Source organism: Peromyscus maniculatus, chromosome 2 (assembly GCF_049852395.1).
Source record: "Peromyscus maniculatus bairdii isolate BWxNUB_F1_BW_parent chromosome 2, HU_Pman_BW_mat_3.1, whole genome shotgun sequence".
Lineage (NCBI taxonomy): Eukaryota > Metazoa > Chordata > Mammalia > Rodentia > Cricetidae > Peromyscus > Peromyscus maniculatus.
Genome location: NC_134853.1, coordinates 37,508,960 through 37,528,081, shown reverse-complemented (window position 1 = coordinate 37,528,081; position 19,122 = coordinate 37,508,960). Strand labels below are relative to the sequence as shown.

General features: G+C 43.5%; 2 protein-coding genes and 1 non-coding gene across 3 annotated transcripts; 1 reads left to right on the top strand and 2 right to left on the bottom strand.

Moving 5' to 3' along the window:
- Nucleotides 1-50: 50 nt before the first annotated feature.
- On the bottom strand, nucleotides 51-1,147 carry Rps20 (ribosomal protein S20). The gene is made up of 4 exons (XM_076563958.1): nucleotides 1,009-1,147; nucleotides 775-874; nucleotides 519-592; nucleotides 51-268 (listed from the first exon to the last, which is right to left on the bottom strand). Exons 1-4 carry the CDS (start codon nucleotides 1,009-1,011, stop codon nucleotides 86-88), a joined length of 360 nt encoding a protein of 119 aa, XP_076420073.1. The 5' UTR covers nucleotides 1,012-1,147; the 3' UTR covers nucleotides 51-85.
- Nucleotides 661-728, bottom strand: LOC121827782 (small nucleolar RNA U54). The gene has a single exon (XR_006070078.1). It is a non-coding gene; the product is annotated as a small nucleolar RNA U54 (small nucleolar RNA).
- On the top strand, nucleotides 869-7,216 carry LOC143271815 (uncharacterized). Its single transcript, XM_076563957.1, has 2 exons — nucleotides 869-2,001; nucleotides 6,992-7,216. The coding sequence occupies exon 1, from the start codon at nucleotides 1,010-1,012 to the stop codon at nucleotides 1,472-1,474; it is 465 nt and encodes a 154-aa protein (XP_076420072.1). The 5' UTR covers nucleotides 869-1,009; the 3' UTR covers nucleotides 1,475-2,001; nucleotides 6,992-7,216.
- Nucleotides 7,217-19,122: the final 11,906 nt, after the last annotated feature.

Below are 19,122 nucleotides of genomic sequence, written 5' to 3'. Positions count from 1 at the left end.
ATCAATAAAATTTTTTAAAAAACCTGTTTTCTGAATAAAGGCCAACAAAATTTAACAAGTGATTAAGTCAATTTATTTAGCTGACTTAGGCATCCGCAATAGTGACTTCAACCTCCACTCCTGGCTCAATACTGATGGAAGTGATCTGTTTAACAATCTCGGAAGGACTGTGCAAGTCAATGAGTCGCTTGTGGATTCTCATTTGGAAACGATCCCACGTCTTGGAACCTTCACCACAAGGTGTTTTTCTTGTAGTGATTCTCAGTGTCTGCAATAAAACAAAACAAACTGTAGTGTACTTCTAAACCATTTCCCCCGGACACTAACAGGCTTCAGAGAGCAGCAACTCTCACATGGCAGCGGCACCCTTGGAGTGCTCACATCCAATCACCACCAGGCACCTAGTACGTGCTAAATGGTACCAACTTCCGTTTCTTCCTGTAAGAATTCCTCTGGCAACCAAACCCCGAAACACCAACGCCGCCTGTTTCATACCACTGTAAGGTTCCGTCACGTACCTTGGTAGGCATGCGCACCGGTCCTTTCACCTTCAGGTTCTTTTCCTTCGCGCCCCTGATCAAGTCGGCACACACTGCAGATAAACAAACACGGTGGCTCAGTTAACTCAAAATGACCGCCGCCGCCGCCGGGACGCCGGCCTGTCGGCTCAGAATAGCGTATAAGCAGCATCACCGCACGTCAACACAGCAGGGGTCTCCTCACGGCCGACCGCCCCAGCCAGGGTGCCAAGGCGCGCGGCGCCGCCCTACTGACCCTTCTCCAGCGACTTCACGTTGCGGCTGGTGAGCGTGATCCGGATCCGGTGGATCGCCACCTCGGGCTCCACGGGCGTCTTCCCGGTGTCTTTAAAGGCCTGTTAGCAGGCAAACAAACAGCGGAGCGTGAGCCGCGGCCCGCGCACGACACAGACGCCGCCGGGACCCCCCGGGCCGCGGCGCCGGGACCGCCAGCCCCGCAGCCGCCCCAGGCCGCGCGCCCCCCGCTCACCATGGCTGCGGCGCGGCTTCCTGACCGACTTGTTCCTCAGCAGGAGCGAACAGCGGTGAGTCAGGACGGGAGCAGGCCGGACGGAGCTCCGCCGCACGCAGCGCCACGCCTCGGAAAGGAGCGCGCCGCCGCCGCCGCGCGCTTATATAGCACGCCCGCATCCGGGGCCCTCGCGCCCCGGAACAGGAACCTCCGCACCCGCGGAGAGGCGGCGGCGGGAGGCCGGGCTGCAGGGCCACCGAGAGGGCGGGAAAAGTGCGGGCGCGGGCGCCCCCCGCCGGCTGGGCGGAGCCGCTGTCCTAACCCGGAGCGTGCGGGAGGCTGGGGCCCGGGAAGCTCCTGTCCCCGCTTGGTGCCGAGTCCTCCGCCTCCCGTGCACACCCGGTCGACGTGCTTTTGTCCCACAAGTGAACGGCTTTTCTGGGTTTCACTGGCCCGGGCCTTGGGGAAGGAAGAGCGACCCTGACAAGCCAGGTGTTGGAATGTATTTACTTGGTGCTGGAGATAGAAACCAGACTCAAACCACGAGCCTGACACTCGGAGCGAGCCTGTGTGTCCTCGGTGGAAGGAGAGACGGGATTCCGGGAGGTTGTCATCTCACTTCCAATCGAGATCTGTAGCACCTACCCCACGCCCACCCCCCATTAATAAGTAAAATCACATTTTAAAAATTATTCGGAAACTTTTTCAGAGCTGAAATACCCTTTTGCGCTTTGGCCGGGAAAGCCACGAGTTTAGCGTCAGTTAGGAGAAGGCGAACTCCAGTCCCAGGGCTCTGTCGGGCCACACGGCATTGGACCTGCAGCTCGGCCTGGGACCGTGTGCCCAGTTTTAATACATTCTCTCCTCTATGCTGCGATGAAGCCATGTGTATTGGCTAAGACTTCCGAGGACTCCTTAGAACGGAGCATCTGTTCATAATAAAATCCGTGTCCAAATACAGCGGAAGGAAAGCCAAGCGAGGTCAAACGCCCTGAGAAGCAGAAGGTGCAGGTTCGTCTCCCCCTCCAAACTTCCCCTCCCACCAAGGGTAAGGGCGTGGTCAAACAATGTAAACAAGGAGGTGGATTTAGGATGAGACAGGAGAAAATAACATTAATCTTCAGGTGAACGTTATTTGCTCAGACCTGCAGACTGGTGAGGGACTGAGCACTGATCCCCTCCAACCTTTTAAAGACATTCTCTTTTGACCTTTGGGAGAGAACTATACTTGCATTGGCTATATCAGCATTGGCTCACTCTCACTTGCTTGGTGATAATTCAAAACTGGCCTTCTGACTTACAATGCACATGTTGTTTTGCTATCTTTGAACAATTAAGGAAAGTGTTAAAATTAGATTTTTCAAGTTCAATTATTTTTAAATAGAATCCATTGACTGCATATACTCTACTAGTAAATTTCACAGCAGAAAAAACCTGGAATCCGAATTCTTTTTTTTTTTTTTCTTGCTTATTTGCTTTGCTTTTTTGAGAGAGGGTCGTACTAAGTAGTCTTGTCTGGCCTGGAATTTACAGAAATCTACTTGACTCTGCTTCCGGAGTACTGGGTTTAAAGGTATTGGCCACCACCCCAGCTAAAACCTGCATTCTTATTTTAATAGCTGTGACCTCAATGAAACTTTAAATCTGTTTGATGAATTTATAAGGTTATCTGCAACAAATAGACAAATGCATAAGAGCCTAGCTTCCTGAGATGTGATCTGTATTTGTATCAAGAGTAGTGTCTTCAGAGACCTGTACAGCAGTCCTCCAAGGTTGTCCAGAAACTCAACAGAGGACTTAAGAAGTACAATTATAAACTTTTTAGTAGCCCACGCTGGTTTCAAACTTAAAATCCTCCTACCCAGTGCTACAGGATAACAGGAATGTGCCACCACTCCCAGCTAGAATTATTTTCAAAAACAAAGCGTAGACTTCCCTGACACCATAAACACTTGAGAAAATGGTGACATGTTAACTTATTGAACAATAAGAAAAGGAGTTTTTAGATGGTGTCAGTGGCATTGGTCTGTAATCCCAGTGTTGAGGAGCCATAGGCAGGAGGATCTCAAGTTCAAGACCAGCCTGGACTACAGAGTAAGAACCCATCTCAAAAATCCAAGGGCTAGCTGTGCGGTGGTGGTGCACACCTTTAATCCCAGCATTTGAGAGGTAGAGGCAGGCGGATCTCTGTGAGTTCAAGGCCAGCCTGGGCTACAGAGTGAGTTCCAGGAAAGGCACAAAGCTACACAGAGAAACCCTGTCTTGAAAAACCAAAAAAAAAAAAAAAGCACTAAAAAAAAGGAGGAGGAATAATAATAATAATTAATAAGAAGAAGATGAAGAACAAACAAAAAACAAACAAACAAAAAAGCGGGCTGGGGATGTGGCTGCGCAGTTAAGAGCACTTGCTGCTCTTCAGAGGACTCAAGTTTGGAAGGCTCTTAATTGCCTGTAACTCCAGCTCCAGGGGGTCCATTGCCCTCTTTTGGCCTCTGGATACCCGCACACAAGTGACATTCACTAACAGACACGTGTCCATAAATAAAAATAAATATGTTTAAAGTCAGTATCTCAAACAGATACCTTCTCATATCCATTTCAGTATCATTTACAATAATTAAGGTATGGAAACAATCTAAGTATCAACAGGTGAGTGAATAAAGAAACGGATGTGCACACACAATGGAATATCGCCTGCCCTGAAAAAAAGGAAATCATGATGTATATCAGGGAGCCTGTTGGCATTGTATTAAGTAGAGTCAGGAAGACAAATAGTGTGTGCCCTCACTGATATGTGGCAACCAAAAAGTCTAACTCATAAAGGCTAAGAGGGAAAATGTGGTTGCCAGGGTCAGGGTGGGATGGCAAAGTTTTGAGAGATGTTCAGTAAAAACCATTGTTTAAAATTTTTTTGGTTTTCATTTCAAACTTCTTGTTGTGTTTTTCTCTTCAAAATTAGTGATTATAGTGCCACGCAAATTTCCACGAAAAAGGTAATTTTCTACGTTTGTGTGTAAGGTAGCCATTGAATGAAAAGTATGAATCAACAATAAGTAAAATATGCCGGGTGGTGGTGGCACACACCTTTAATCCCAGCACTGGGAGGCAGAGCCAGGCGGATCTTTTGAGTTCAAGGCCAGCCTGGTCTACAGAGTGAGATCCAGGACAGGCTCCAAAACTACACAGAGAAACACCGTCTCAAAAAAAACAAAAACAAACAAAAAAAAAGTAAAATGCTAAAGGGAAACACACATTTTCATCATTCCAAGATAAGCAATTTATACCTTTAGGTATGTATATACCTTTTTTAAAATATGGCTTATATCCTATGTACAATATGATTCAAAGAACATTATGATAGGTATATTTCTGTTTCATTCCCTTTTATTAAAATAATTGTTATAAGCCGGGCGTTGGTGGCGCACGCCTTTAATCCCAGCACTCGGGAGGCAGAGCCAGGCGGATCTCTGTGAGTTCGAGGCCAGCCTGGGCTACCAAGTGAGCTCCAGGAAAGGCGCAAAGCTACACGGAGAAACCCTGTCTCGAAAAACCAAAAAAAAAAAAAAAAAAAAAATAATTGTTATAATAATTACTAAAGTGTATGGTGTGTGTGGTGTGTATGTGTGTATAGGTATGTATGTGTGTGTATGGCTCTGTGTGTGTGTGTGTGTGTGTGTGTGTATGGCTCTGTGTGTGTGTGTGTGTGTGTGTGTGTGTGTGTGTGTGTGTAGGGGTATGTGTGTGTAGGGTGTGTGTGTGTGTAGGGGTGTGTGTGTATGTAGGGGTGTGTGTATGTAGGGGTGTGTTGTGTGTGTAGGGGTGTGTGTGTAGATGTGTGTGGTGTGTGTGTGTGTGTGTGTGTGTGTAGGCCGGAGAACAACTGGTTCTCTTCAGTCCACCTTTACTTTTGGTTGCGAGCCCATCCTTTAATGGCTAAGTCGTTTCTCTGACCCTCATTCCACCTTTATTATTTAGTTCCAGGGCTTGAACTTGGGTCATCAGGCTTGCAGTGTCCCACAGCAAGCACCTTTCCCTGCTGGGCCATCTTTGCTGGGTCCTTTTCATCTCCTTTAATGACAACTGTGACAAAGTCTCTAGAGAAACGGTGTCTGTTTTGAAGTCTGATTTACTGGCCCCAGCTTCACCGTGGAGTCAGTCAGTGGAGAAATGCAAGGTTGCAGATGGGAGTCACCTGCACCTGGGGCTCACTTTAGGCTATTTGGTGCCAATCTACGCCTCCTCTAGCAGTTGTGTGACTATTAGTTAAAACTTTCAGAATGTATTCTTTACCTGACTACTGACCTCTACTACCTCTCCATCTACAAGTTAGAAGGTAGCATCAGAAACCTCCACAGCAGGCTTCTCCCTCTACTGCTTCTGCTGTGGTTGGCCACTTAATGTTCCCATCGATGTGCCTGGTCAATCCATCGATTTAAGGCTTTTTTCTTTTGTTCTGTGATTCTAAAACTTCATGTAATCCCTCTAAAGTGGGACCTGAATTCTGTGTTCCTGTGCTATGATCACTGCTGTCTGGTTTGGGAGAAGTGCTCTCTCATTCTCTTTGGAGCAAGAGCTGTGTTTTGTATGAATACTACATATCATGAATTGTGTGGAGGATTCTTTCATAGTTTTTAGACATGGGTTTGCCCCCCCCCCTTTTCTGATAAACAATCCCAGCAGGTGCATGACTGTCTATTAGGCCTCTTAATGTCAGTAGTTATATGTGAAACTGGGCTGGGGGCTGTCTGTGTATTGCATTAGTCATATCTCTGCCCTTTACCTGCCTCCCCCTTACCAACAATAATCCATCCCCTCCAACTGTCACACCAAACACACACAGATCCAGATACTGCCCAGTGTTTTCTCTGAGGCATAGTCAGGACCCGTCCTCACCACCATTGGGAGCACTGTTACAGATAAATCATTATCTCATCCTTAACACTTTAGGTCAATTTTTCATTATTTGAGAAAGTTGTACCTAAATACATACTTCCTTCAACAGTAAGAATTTTAGGTGTGGACAAGCTGAATTAAATATCCATTTCATTTTAACTTATAAAATATCTTGAGACAATTAGAAAATGTTTTCAATAGCTCTCCTTAGCCTTTTTAAACAGTTTTTTCCCCTTTGAAAAAGCTTATGAAGACTCGCACACTATTCTCGTGGGTCTGTGAACTGCCACCTACTGGCCTTTTGCCTCAATGACAGTATCGTTCCTACTTCCATAATGAAATTTGTGGCCATTGAAAATGACTTAATTCATGGAACACGTGTGTATATTTGTGAATAGAATAATGAAGCTAAATGATCAAATTAGTATTGGAGAGACTGTGTAAGTGATATTTTCTTTGTGAAATTTTGGATTTAAATATACATTTAAAATTTTAAACTTTATCAGTCTGAAAATTAAAGGTAAAACCTAGGAAGAGTTTAAAACCTGTGTGACTTCCCGGGTTGTATTGGTCAGGGAGCTGACAATTCCTCATGGGTACCTAAGACTGCAGGTGGGGATGCAAAATGGTACTCAGCAGGCCCCAGCAGCATCCCTCTTCAAAGTCCTCTGTGCTGATGGCTGTTCATTTGATCCGCATGTCAATAGTAGGGGATGCTCTACTTCAGAAGAAGCTAAAGCCAGATGAGCGGCTCAGGGCCAGGAGAAGTCTGAGTAGGTGAGTGTTCAGTGTCATCAGCAGCAGGCCTGAGATATAAAACCCTACTGTTTCAATCACAGGAGCTGACAGGCTTCCTGTGGTTCCCTTGGAAAGGTCACAGACTTACCTGGGGATGGGAACTGAGGCCCGGTGGATGATTTTTCAGACTCTTCCCACCCCATTCATGCTGAACAACAGTCCCAGGCACTGTACCAACTCCACTCCCTCGGCTGTCCCTGTAACTGGACCAGCTTGCTGCAATGATCACCGCTATCTCCAGAAGGATTCGACATGGTGGCTGTTTCATATGCAAACATAAAAGTTTTTTCATTTTTTCTTTTTTTGACAGGAAAAACCTAACTCAAGAAGTCAATGTCAAGATGCAAAGGAGGCTGGCCATTTTAATTGCCTCACCAAGAGAATAGCAAATGTCTAACCAGAAGACAAGTGGGGGGAAAAAGAAAAGAAAAAAGGAAGCAAGAAGGACCAGCCATGTCGCATGTTGTCATCCAGAGAAATTTTCTCCCCCCAAAGATACATTTCTGTGGAAGAGGAAAACTTGCTGTGTTAGAGAGAGATGCTCAGTGAAGCCTTATGCAGTGAGGGTGGGCAGTGGATGGAGATGGGGTCCAAGAAAAGGCAGGAACTGGGCAATGTTGTACCTTGTAAAGTAACTGGGGTTTTATTTTAAGCACAGTGGGAAGCTGCTTGTATTCATTTCTTGGGGGTTACTGTAAAAACATATCACAAACTTGGTTGGCTGAAACAAAGGAAGCCCCACCCCCCATGGTTCTAGAAGTCAGACATACCATACCAAATCATGGTGTTGGCAGGATAGGATCCTTCTGAAGAAGGATCTGCTCCATACCTTACCCAGCCTCTGCTGACTGCCAGCCCTCTCTCCCCTGGCCCAGTGGACTCACCACTCTGTTCTCTGCTTCATCTCCACATCCCTCGTGTTTCGTGTCAAATCTCCACCTCGGTTGTAAGGATAGCAGCCACTGGCTTTCAGACCTACCTTAAATCTAGAAGAATCTTCATCCTTAGGTCCTCAACTCAGTTACATCTTCAAAGATACCAGTCCAATTAGTCTCAGGTCCTGGTGTCAAGGCTTGCACATTCCATTTTAGAGACATTGTGAAGGATCTTTTTATTCATGGGGGTTGTGGGGGTGGGAAGATATGATATATGATTTGAAGAGATGGATCTAGGAAGGGGACAGTGAGAAGCAGTTAGAGGCTAGTGGAGGATTAAGACAAGGTGTGAGCTTTGTGAAGTACAGAGAAGTAGCCTTGGAGAGAAAGCCCAGGGGTTCCTGGAAGCATAGTTTGGAAGGAGGCTCAGTGACTTCCCTGGCTGTTGCACAGTGAGGGAAAGGAGAGCATCAGGAGTGAGCCTGGCAATTTACTGCGAGACACAGACAGAGGAGGATCGATTAGAGGTGGAACCCAAGCTTCTGTGGTAAACATGTTTTTTCTGAGGAATTCTGTCAAAGCTGTGTGCACTGTGGCTCCTGGGGCCACAGCAAAGCGGGAGAGAGGGCAGTGACACTACCACCGCCTGCATTTGTCACACGTTATTGTGCTTTGCTTTTCATTTTTAAAATACCCCCTTTATTTTAAAAAATTGTATAGGCTTTATTATTAAAAAAAAAAATAATTTACAGGCTGGAGAGACGGCTCAGAGGTTAAGAGAACTAACTGCTCTTCCTGAGATCCTGAGTTCAACTCCCAGCAACCACATGGTGGCTCACAACCATCTATAATGAGATCTGGCGCCCTCTTCTGGTGTGCATACATACAAACAGAACACTGTATACATAGTAAATAAATAAATTAAAAAAAATTTTACAAAAAAAACTGAAAATGTTACACAGCAAAATTAACCATACCCAAAGTCTATAAAACTTAATGAACTTCTATACAGTTAGAATAGGCATTTGAATGAAGAAGTGGAGCTTCACATTAAATTCTACACTTTTAGTATCACATATTTTATGTGCTTATCACCACCCAAACCAGAAAATAGATGTCAGAGTTAGAACTAGAAAAAACAATTAGCTTTATATCCTCTTGTTGTAGCTCGTGTTTATTACCTACGTTCAGTCCTTGCTTATATTTAGCCCTTTGGTCTTCTTGGTGTTATACTGTACCCACATGTACATTACTTACATATGTACATATATTATTGGCTAGATTCCTCACAGAGAGGCCATGTGTTTTTTAGAAGAAAATCCAGGAGATACCCTGCAAGATATTGGGGTCAGCAAGAACTTTTAAAGTAGAACACCAACAGCACAGGAGTCACCCCAAATATCAGCAGAGAGAACTACATGACAATAACAATGTTCTGTTCAGAAAAGGAAACAATCAGCAGAGTTAACACACAGCCCTCAGAACTAGGGGAAGTCTTTACAGCCACGCTGCAGACAAGGGGCTAACAGAGAACGGACAAGGACTTAAGGAAGTTAAATGTCATGGAAATAAAAGTGCCAATCAACAAATGGGCAAATGAGCTGGATACACAGTTAAAAAAAAATGAAAGGGGGCCGGGCGGTGGTGGCGCACGCCTTTAATCCCAGCACTCGGGAGGCAGAGCCAGGAGGATCTCTGTGAGTTCGAGGCCAGCCTGTGCTACCAAGTGAGCTCCAGGAAAGGCGCAAAGCTACGCAGAGAAACCCTGTCTCGAAAAACCAAAAAAAAAAAAAAAAAAAAAAAATGAAAGGGGGAAAGAGAGAGAGAGAGAGAGAGAGAGAGAGAGAGAGAGAGAGAGAGAGAGAATGAGAGAAGGGACCAATAACTATTCCAAAAAATGTTCAATATCTCTAAACATTGAAGAAATGCAAATTAAAGGTACCTCACCCCAGTCAGAATTGCTATCCTCAAGAAACCTAACAGGAAATGTTGGAGAGGACATGGCTAGATAAGAACTGCTGTTCACTGTTGGTGAGGGGTGCAAATTAATAGTCATTGTGAAACTCAGCTTGGAGATTTCTCAAAAAAATTAAAAATAGGATTACCACATGACTCCCTATTTCAGTCCTAGGCACACAGCTAGATATACCAAACTATAGAGATATTTCCATCCTGAGTTTATTGCTACTTTATTCACTATTGCAAAGAATTGGATCAATTCTGTTAATCAATAGATGAATGGATAATGAATTATTGTGGTGTGAATGAACATGGCCCTCACAGGCTCGTAGGAAGCAGCACTATTAGGAGGCGTGGCCTTGTTGGAGGGAGTGGGGGTGGGCTCTGAGGTTTTAAATGCCCAGACCAGGCCAGGTGTTGCTCTCTCTCTGCTGCCTGCTGATCTGGATGTAGAACTCTCAGCTTCTCTCCAGCACCATGTCTGACTGTGTGCCACTATGCTTTCCACCATGCAGACAATGAACTGAATCTCTGAATCTGTAAGTAAGCCTCAATTAAATACTTTCCTTTTTACGAGTTACCATGGTCATGGTATCTCTTCACAGCAACAGAAACTCTAACTATGACAAACACATGTATACTACTCAGATCCTAACCAAGACAAATATATATATACTACTCAGTTCCTAAGACAAATATAGATCTACTACTCAGCTCTAAAGAAATTATTTATTTTGTATCCTGCAACTATACTGTAGTGTTTATCAGGCCTGTAGGTTTTCTAGAGGATTCAATGGATCTTCTGTGTGGAGAATCATGTCATTTGCAGATAGGAATTGTTTGACTTCTTCCTTTGCTGTTGTTAGCCCTTTTATGTCATTCTTTTGGCTCATCACTACAGCTAAGACTTTGAGTACTATGTCAAATAACAGGGGAGAGTGGACATCTGTGTTTTGTTCCTGATTCTAGGGGGAATGCTCTCAGTTTGTCTCCATTTAATAACGTTGGCTATAGGTTTATTGTGCATAGTCTTTATTATTTTGAGGTATGTTTCATCTATTCTTAGCATCTCTAGAACCTTTGTCATATGAGCATGTTGAACTTTGTCAAATGCCTTTCAGCATCAATTGAAATAATTATGTGGTTTCTGTGAGTTTGTTTACATGGTATATTGCACTTGTTGATTAACAGATGTTGAACCAACCTTGTCTTTCCGGGATAAAGCTCACTTGATTGTAATGTATAATTTCCTTAATGTGTTCCTGCATTTGGTTTTCACATATTTTGTTAAGAGTTTTGCATCTGTGTTCATCAAGAGATTGGTCTGTAGCTTTTTTATTGTATCTTTACTTGTTGTAACACAATGACATTGGCTGTAGCTAAAGTTTTCTCTGGTCCTGCCCAGCCCCACAGACCCCGCAGCCGCTTATAAAATAATCACTCAGAAGCTTATATTAATTACAACTGCTCAGCCATTAGTTCAGGCCTACCAGTGACTAGCTCTTACATTTAAACTCAGCCCATTTCCGTGGCTTTACCTGTGTGCTGTTACATGCTGCTCCCTGGATAGCAGGCTGGCATCTACCGACTCAGCCTTCCTGTTCCCAGAATTCTCCTTGTCTATTTACCCCACCTATACTTGCTGCCTGGTGACTGGCCAATCAGCCTTTTATTTATCACCCAATCAGAGCAACACATTCACAGCAAACAGAACATCCCACAGCAATTGACTTCATAGATTAAATTTTTTTTTTTTTTTTTTTTTTTGGTTTTTCGAGACAGGGTTTCTCTGTGTAGCTTTGCGCCTTTCCTGGAGCTCACTTGGTAGCCCAGGCTGGCCTCGAACTCACAGAGATCCGCCTGGCTCTGCCTCCCGAGTGCTGGGATTAAAGGCGTGCGCCACCACCGCCCGGCCATAGATTAAATTTAATTGTGCTCCTTCCTTTTCTGTTTTATGGAACAAGTCGAAAAGCACTGCATTTCAATCTTGTTTATATGATTACTGAGTTTGGGGCACACCTTTCAATGCTATACCCAAGGTGAGTAGCTCCCAAGCCTGGTATTTCCCAGCTTTGATGACACATGTGTGAGAAGCAGCTATAATGTAGCAGAGGGGACACTGGGCAGGGAGAGAGGATATGCAGTAGCCCAGGCTCTCTCATTCACCACATATGCTACCTCACAAGAGCCGCCTTCTGCATCCCTCTGCATTCCCCTCTGTGAAAGAAGATGAGCAACTGGATGAGCTTCTCACCTCCGTATGAACCCATAGACCCAAGGATGGCTCTCTTACCAACTACCACTGTCCTTGAAAGGTGGCTTCTACCTTTCTTGTCCCTCCTTCTGGTTTCATAACACCAAAGGAGTCCCATAATCCATATACAAGGAGGCTTGGAGTAGCAGTAGTAATGGGTTTCATGGCCTTCCACCTAGGGTGACCATTCTTTCTACTTGACCAAGCAGATTTAGCTTATGAACAAGCTCTTTTTGTTTGTTTGTTTCTTGTTATTTGTTGAGATAGGGTTTCTCTGCGTAGCCCTGGCTGTCCTGGAACTCACTGTAGAACAGGGTGGCCTTGAACTCTATGGTCCACCTGCCTCTGCCTCCCAAATGCTTGGACTAAAGGTGTGCGCCACCGCCTCCACCGCCTCCGCCACCACTCGGGTTTTTTGTGGTTGTTTTTTTTTTTTTTTTAATTTATATGTATGTTAATATGTATGTGCCTGTGGAGGCCAGAAGAGGGCATCAGATTCCCTGGACCTGGAGTAACAGGTTGTCATGAATGGACATGTGGGGGGCAGGGAATTTAACCTTGGCAAAAGCAGTCCGTGCTCTTAAGTGCTGAGTCATCTCTCCAGCCCACAAGCTCTTATAGTTAAGGCCAAGTCTTACTTAAGAATGCACAAGCTTCAGTTTTAATTCTCTACCACAAATATAACCAGTGGTTCCAGCAGGGAAGGTTTGGAATCATTAACATTTGCTTATTGTTTACATTGTTTATTGTTAATGTTTAACATTGTTTATTGATGTATATGTGTTGTGCATGTCATGGTGGCACATATGTGGAGGTCAGAGGACGCCCTGCAATTGGGTCTCTCCTTCTATCCTTTGAGTTCAGGAATTGAACTCAGGTCATCTGGCCTGACTGCAAGCACCTTCAGCCACTGAGCCATTAACTGAGTATCATTTTAGAGTTTTAAACTGAACTGGACTGATCTTTGATAAACTAAAGTTAACAGAAACAATAGAATCTTCTCTAGATTTTAATTAATAGTAGCTGAAATAAATAGTTGTAACAGATTAGACTTTTTCATAATTACATTCCACTGAGCCAATACTTACCAAGAAACTGCTAAGACTAACTTCTCCACTCCTGATAATTACTCATGGTTTCTTCTAATAATTATATGATTTTAGTTCTAGGCAAATTAAAATGTTTATTAAATGATCTTCAACAACTAAACAGATGTTCATAAGACTTTTCTTTCTTGGTCATTAATGTGGTAAATGACAATAGATTTAATAATAGATTTCTTAGTTTTGAGACATTTGTGCATCCTGAAATGAATATATTTTCAGCGGAATGTTATAAACACAATTTTTAAAAAGGTGTATAGGTTTGAAAATTTCCTCATGTGCCCAGCGTTTATATATGGTGTATTTATGTGTGCCTTAAAGATTTGGCAGAATGTATGGGGTATTTTTTGTTTTTGGTTTTTCGAGACAGGGTTTCTCTGTGTAGCTTTGTGCCGTTCCTGGAACTCAGTCTGTAGACCAGGCTGGCCTCGAACTCACAGAGATCCGCCTGCCTCTGCCTCCGGAGTGCTGGGATTAAAGGTGTGTGGCGCCACCACCGCCCGGCCAGAATATATGTTTTATTGAGAGGTAACCATATATTTTCTTAATTTATTCTGTGGTAATTGATGTCCTGAGATTGATTTTTCTCTGATCAGTTTAGATAATTGAAAAATTTCTAGAACAGCAATTCTTGAAGGTTTTAGTCTTAGAAACTCTGCATGTTTAAAGGCTGCGAAGGACAAAGAGCTTTGATTTATGTGAGCTACCAATAATGGCATTTGCCATGTTAAAAATTAAATAGAAGCATTCAAAAACTAACTTATTTTAAAATAAGAAACCCACTAACTACTAATATATTAGTAAGAATACCTTCCATGAAAAAACTTTAAAATTCCCTCCATGACAAAACTAGTGGGGGGTGGCCTTGTCTTTATGCTTTTGCAGATCTCTTCAGTGTATGACTTAACGAAAGAGCCTGGTTTTCCTGCCTGGCTCTGCACTCAGTGTCACGGTAGTTTACTTTTGCAGATCTCTTCAGTGTATGACTTAACCAAAGAGCCCAGTTTTCCTACCTGACTCTGGTAGTTTACTTTGGCTGAAATAAGCTTTATGCAGAAAATTTGTGTGAGCATGGATATATATTTGGAAAAGGGAGGAAGATATAATAACCTATTTAGAAAGCGATGGATATTCTTCACTTAAACTGCATTCAAACTGTGCGTGTGTTACTGTGAGAATCTGGAAGTTTGTGCACCGGAATCTCTTGCATTTTAATCATCAAGTAAATCTCATGCATTTTAGTCATTAAGTAAATAGTGAATCACCGAATTACAGATTTAAATGTTGATATATTTCATGGCATCACATTTAAAAATCACATTTTATCATTGCTGTGGGTCATAGGAAGAAAGCTTTGCGTAAACTCATGGTGGCATATACATCTTCCAAAGTCCTCATTTGAGTTTGAAATCTCAAATTTCATAATCAGAAATAGGCTATTACTTGACAGGCTCACACTGTGTGTGTGTGTGTGTGTGTGTGTGTGTGTGTGTGTGTGTGTGTGTGTGTGATGTCTGTTTGTTGTTGTTTGTATTTTGGCTCTTTTGGGGGCCTGCCACCAAGCTCCCAAATAAATCACACATGGAGACTTATTTTAATTATGAATGCCAGGCCTTAGCTTGGCTTGTTGCTAGCCAGCTTTTCTTATCTTAAATTATCTCTGGGACCCTTTGGTCCTTCTGCCTTTTGCCCCTGGGCTTTCCTTTTTTACTCCTGTGTATCTTTCTTTGTTTCTTTGTTGCTGGTTGTGAAGCTAGGTGGCTGGCCCCTGATGGTCTCCTCCTTCTCTTATTCCTATATCTCTCCTCCTATTTCTTCTTTCTGCCAGCAGCAAATCTTGGTAAGGCTGTGCAGAAAAGGAGCTTTTTCTCACTGCCGGTGGGAGAATAGGCCAGTATAGCTGTTATGGAACTCAATATGGACGTTTCTCAAACACTTGAGAACAGAAGTATTATCTGATCCAGGGGTGCCGCTTCTGAGTATTGACCTAGTGCACTCCACATCCTATCGCAGAGATACTTGTCGTGTGTGTGTCCCATTATATATACTAGTGCATTATTTACAATATCAAAGAAATGAAGCTAGTTTGGATGGCCATGAACAGATAATGAAAATGAGGTACATATACACCGTGAAATTTTATTCGTCTATAAAGAAAACTGAAACTGATGAAATGTGTAGGGAAATAGATGGATCAAGAAAAGACCGTATGATGTGAGGTGACACAAACTCAAAGAGTTCTCTCTCGTAGACAAATCTAGCTTATAATGTTTACATTATACACATATGTATGTATATAGGTGGGGTGAGTGTGGATATGGGCTGTGAAACTAGGAAGGAAACCCCGACAGGAAGGAAATGACTAAGGAAGGAAGGAGGGAAAAGAGAACACACATGGTACAGAGCAGAAAGGAGGCTGTGGGGGATGGGCAGGCATACGAGGGAATCAACAAAAGCTCGTTTGTTTGAAAATGCCATAATGGGGGCCAGCAAGATGGTTAGTGGTTAAGAATGCTTGATGTTAAGCTTGGCAGCCTGCATTTGATCCCCAGAATCCACAGTGGAAAGACGGACCCAGCTCCCAAAAGCTGTCCTTTGACCTCCGCGTGTGCATTGCGATGTGCACACGGACGCATTTCTCTCTCTCCTTTGCCCCTCACACTTATTTTTTTAAAATGCCGTAGTGAAACTTAATATTGTGAATGCTAATTTTAAAATAATGGCAGGCTGTGGTGATACGTGGCTTTAATCTCAGCACTTGGAAGGCAGAGGCAAGTGAATATCTCTGAGTTCAAGTTCATGGTCTACATAATGAGTTCCAGGGTAGCCAGGGCTAATAGTGGGATCTTGTCTCAGTTATTTTTAAAATAAGAAAAACCCATTTTTGAGATTGTTACTGTGCTTAATTTGTACTATGCATTGAACTACTTGTAATGAATAAAGAAATACACATTTCATTTTCTACTCTGAATTGTTTCAAGAAAGATACCTTGCTTTTATATCTTCCACAAATATGGCTCATTCAACCCTTCAACAAATATTAATTGAACATCTACTGTATACATTGGCTCTCACTTAAAGTCAGATAATATTGAGGCCACAATTTCTTTCAGGGAGCTTATATTCAATATATTACCTAAGGAATAAAATTTTTAGTATTTCAGGAAATAAAAGGAAATAGATAAGGTGTGTTTAGGTGGGGTTGGAACTCAGCTGGTAGAGCTGGCCTTGTATGCAGGAAACCTTGGGTTTAATACCCAGCACCACATAAACCATGGTGCTGGTTCACAAGCCTGTAATCCAGTATTCAGGAGTTGGAAGCAGGGCCGGTGGTGGTGTACACCTTTAATCCCAGTAGTTGGGAGGCAGAGCCAGGTGGATCTCTGTGAGTTCGAGGCCAGCCTGGTCAGAGCGAGATCCAAGACAGGCACCAAAATTACACAGAGTTGGAGGCAGGAAAATGAGGAGTTCAAGATCATCCATCATTAGCTTCAGTCAGCTGGGCTGTCTGAGACACTGTCAAGATAAATAATGGCTTAACCATAAGAAGGAAATACAAGCTGGGCAGTGGTGGTGCAAGCCTTTAATCCCAGCACTCGGGAGGCAGAGACAGACAGAACTCTGTGAGTTTGAGGTCAGCCTGGTCTACAGAACGAGATCCAGAACAGGCACCAAAACTACACAGAGAAACCCTGTCTCGAAAAACCAAAAAAAGAAGAAGGAGGAGGAGGTGTGCATGCTGCTCCTGGAGAGATGGCTCAGTACTGCTTTTTCAGAGGACCTAGTTTCAGTTCCCAGCATCCACATGGCAGTGCACAACCATCTTTAACTATGGCTTCAAGGGCTCTGACACCCTCTCCTGGCCTTTGCAAGCACCAGGCTAATACATAAACGCATGTAGGCAAAACACTTGTACACGTTGAATTTGTTTTTAAACAACAAATAAATATTTAGAAAGAGAATATTCAGGAAACAAAGCATGAACTGAAAGTGCATGTTGGGAACGAGTCAGCATTCTTGGGGCAAGAAGCTTGGCACACTGCAGGAGTGCACAGGTATGAACGGAGTGCAGAAGGGCAAAGTCTGATATGCAGTCCAAGTCCGTCACGATAGGCTTTTAGGACATAGCAAGACGTTTGGGGTTTATCGTGATGCAATGGGGAGACAACAGAAAATGTATTTTTTGTTTTTATCTTCTCATTTCTTCTGCTTCTCCTACCCTTGATACCCATCTTTCTCCTTTCTGTTGCTTTTGTTATTGCTGTTTCGTAGAAGATTTTATTTTGTTCTTATCTGTGTGTGTGTGTGTGTGTGTGTGTGTGTGTTTGTGTTTGTGTGTGAGTGTATGTGTCTGTGTGAGTGTGTACTATGTGTGCTCAGGTATCTGTAGAGGCCAGAAGAGGGCCTTGGTCTTTGCAGCTGGAGTTACAGACTGTTGTGACCAACTCTACATGGTATTGAGAGCTGGACTAAGTTCTTCTGGAAAAGCAACAAATGTTCTTGACCACTAAGCCCCGCTACTTTCTGTTTTCATGTACGTACGGTAGTTGTGTGTTTGTTTCTTTAGATCCCATGCAGGAGTAAGGCCGTGCTGTGCTCTTTCTGCATCTGACATTTCACTTGGTATGATGTCCTCTTCTTTCATCCCTCTTGTTACTAAAGTCTCTTTTCTAAAACCGAATGGCATTCTGACTGTGGGAACTTGTAAGTAATTGGTGACTTAGATTTTCCAACCTTAAACGGGTCTGTTGCATGTGGTTGCAGGGAAGCAGGCTGAGAACTACCATAGGCTGGAGGTGGAGTTCAGTGCTGAGGCCCTTGCCTGCTGGTTCCACCCCAAGTTAGAGCAATAGATGGGGTGGAAGGAAGCTCTTCTTGTCACCCAAAAGCAACCTATCCGTGCTTGGGCTGGGCTTTACCAGCAGAGACTATGAAAACTTACTGGATTTGAGATGCATTTTTCTGAAATGCGAATGACAAGATTTGAATAAAAGAAGGGAAGGAAAAGAATTAATATGGAATTTGGTTTCTGGTTTAAGAAGAATTACACATTTGGGAGACATTAGGTGGGAACAGAAGATGTGGAACATCTTGCTTTGAGCAAGTTATAGTTGAACTATTCACAGGAAATGTGGAGACAAAAAAGACAGCAAGACATGCTCTGAGTTCCAATGTGAATTTGGGGGCCCAATGCCATGGATCCAGCCCAGGACAGGATGAGATCACTTAAAGAGAACATGTAACAAGCCCCTGCTCTCAGTGCTTAAGATTCAGAGGAGAAGGAAACCAGGAGGTGGGAGGAAAATAGTGAAAAATAAACCAAAAGAAGAAAGTGAGTTTAAATGGAGGGACTTGGCAAACTATGTTAATGTTGGAGGGAGGTCAGGTAAGAACAAAGACAGTCAATTTTTATTTTATTTTGAGACCAGGTTTCCCTGTGTAGTCCCTAGCTGTCCTGGAACTAGGTCTATAGACCAGGCTAGCCTCAAACTTAGGGATCTGCCTGCCTCTGCCTCCCTGCTGGGATTAAAGATGTGCACCACCCCATGGAGAAGAAGACAGTCAAATGTTAGTGAATAATATCATACAAACAATAAACCATATGACTAGCCAGGCAAGGCAGTGTATGCTTGTAATCTCAGCTGTAGGGAGTAGTAGGGGGATTAGAAATTCAAGGTCATTCCCAGGGACATGGCAAGTTTGACACAAGATGGGTTACAGAAGACCTTGCCTAACACGCAGCAACACAAAATACAACCAATGTAATTATCTGTAACAGGCTTTCTTTTAGGCCACCAACCAGCTCATTGTATTGCAAAAATACAATAATCTAGGAAAAATGGGCTCAGAAGGGGATTTTCTCAGCAGGTGATTCTCTGGAAAATCTACAATGAACACTCTACTCAAAAGCAAAAGAGCAAAAGACATGGAGACTTCTTATTAGTTATGAATGCTTAGCCCTTATCTTCTGCTTGTTCCACTAGCTCTTATAACTTAACCTGTTTCTCTTCATCTACCCTTTGCCTTGGGGCTTTTTACCTTCCTTCCCACCTGTAGCTGACTTTCACCACTTCTTGTGTCTGATTGGCTGGCGACTGCCTGGCTCCTGGCCCTGGACATGTCCCTCTCTTTCTCCCTTGTTCTCTTCTCCTCTCTGGAGCCTAGATTTCTCCTCCTACTTATTCTCTCTGCCTGCTGGCCCTGCCTATCCCTCTCCTGCCTAGTTATTGGCCTAGTTTTTTATTAGATC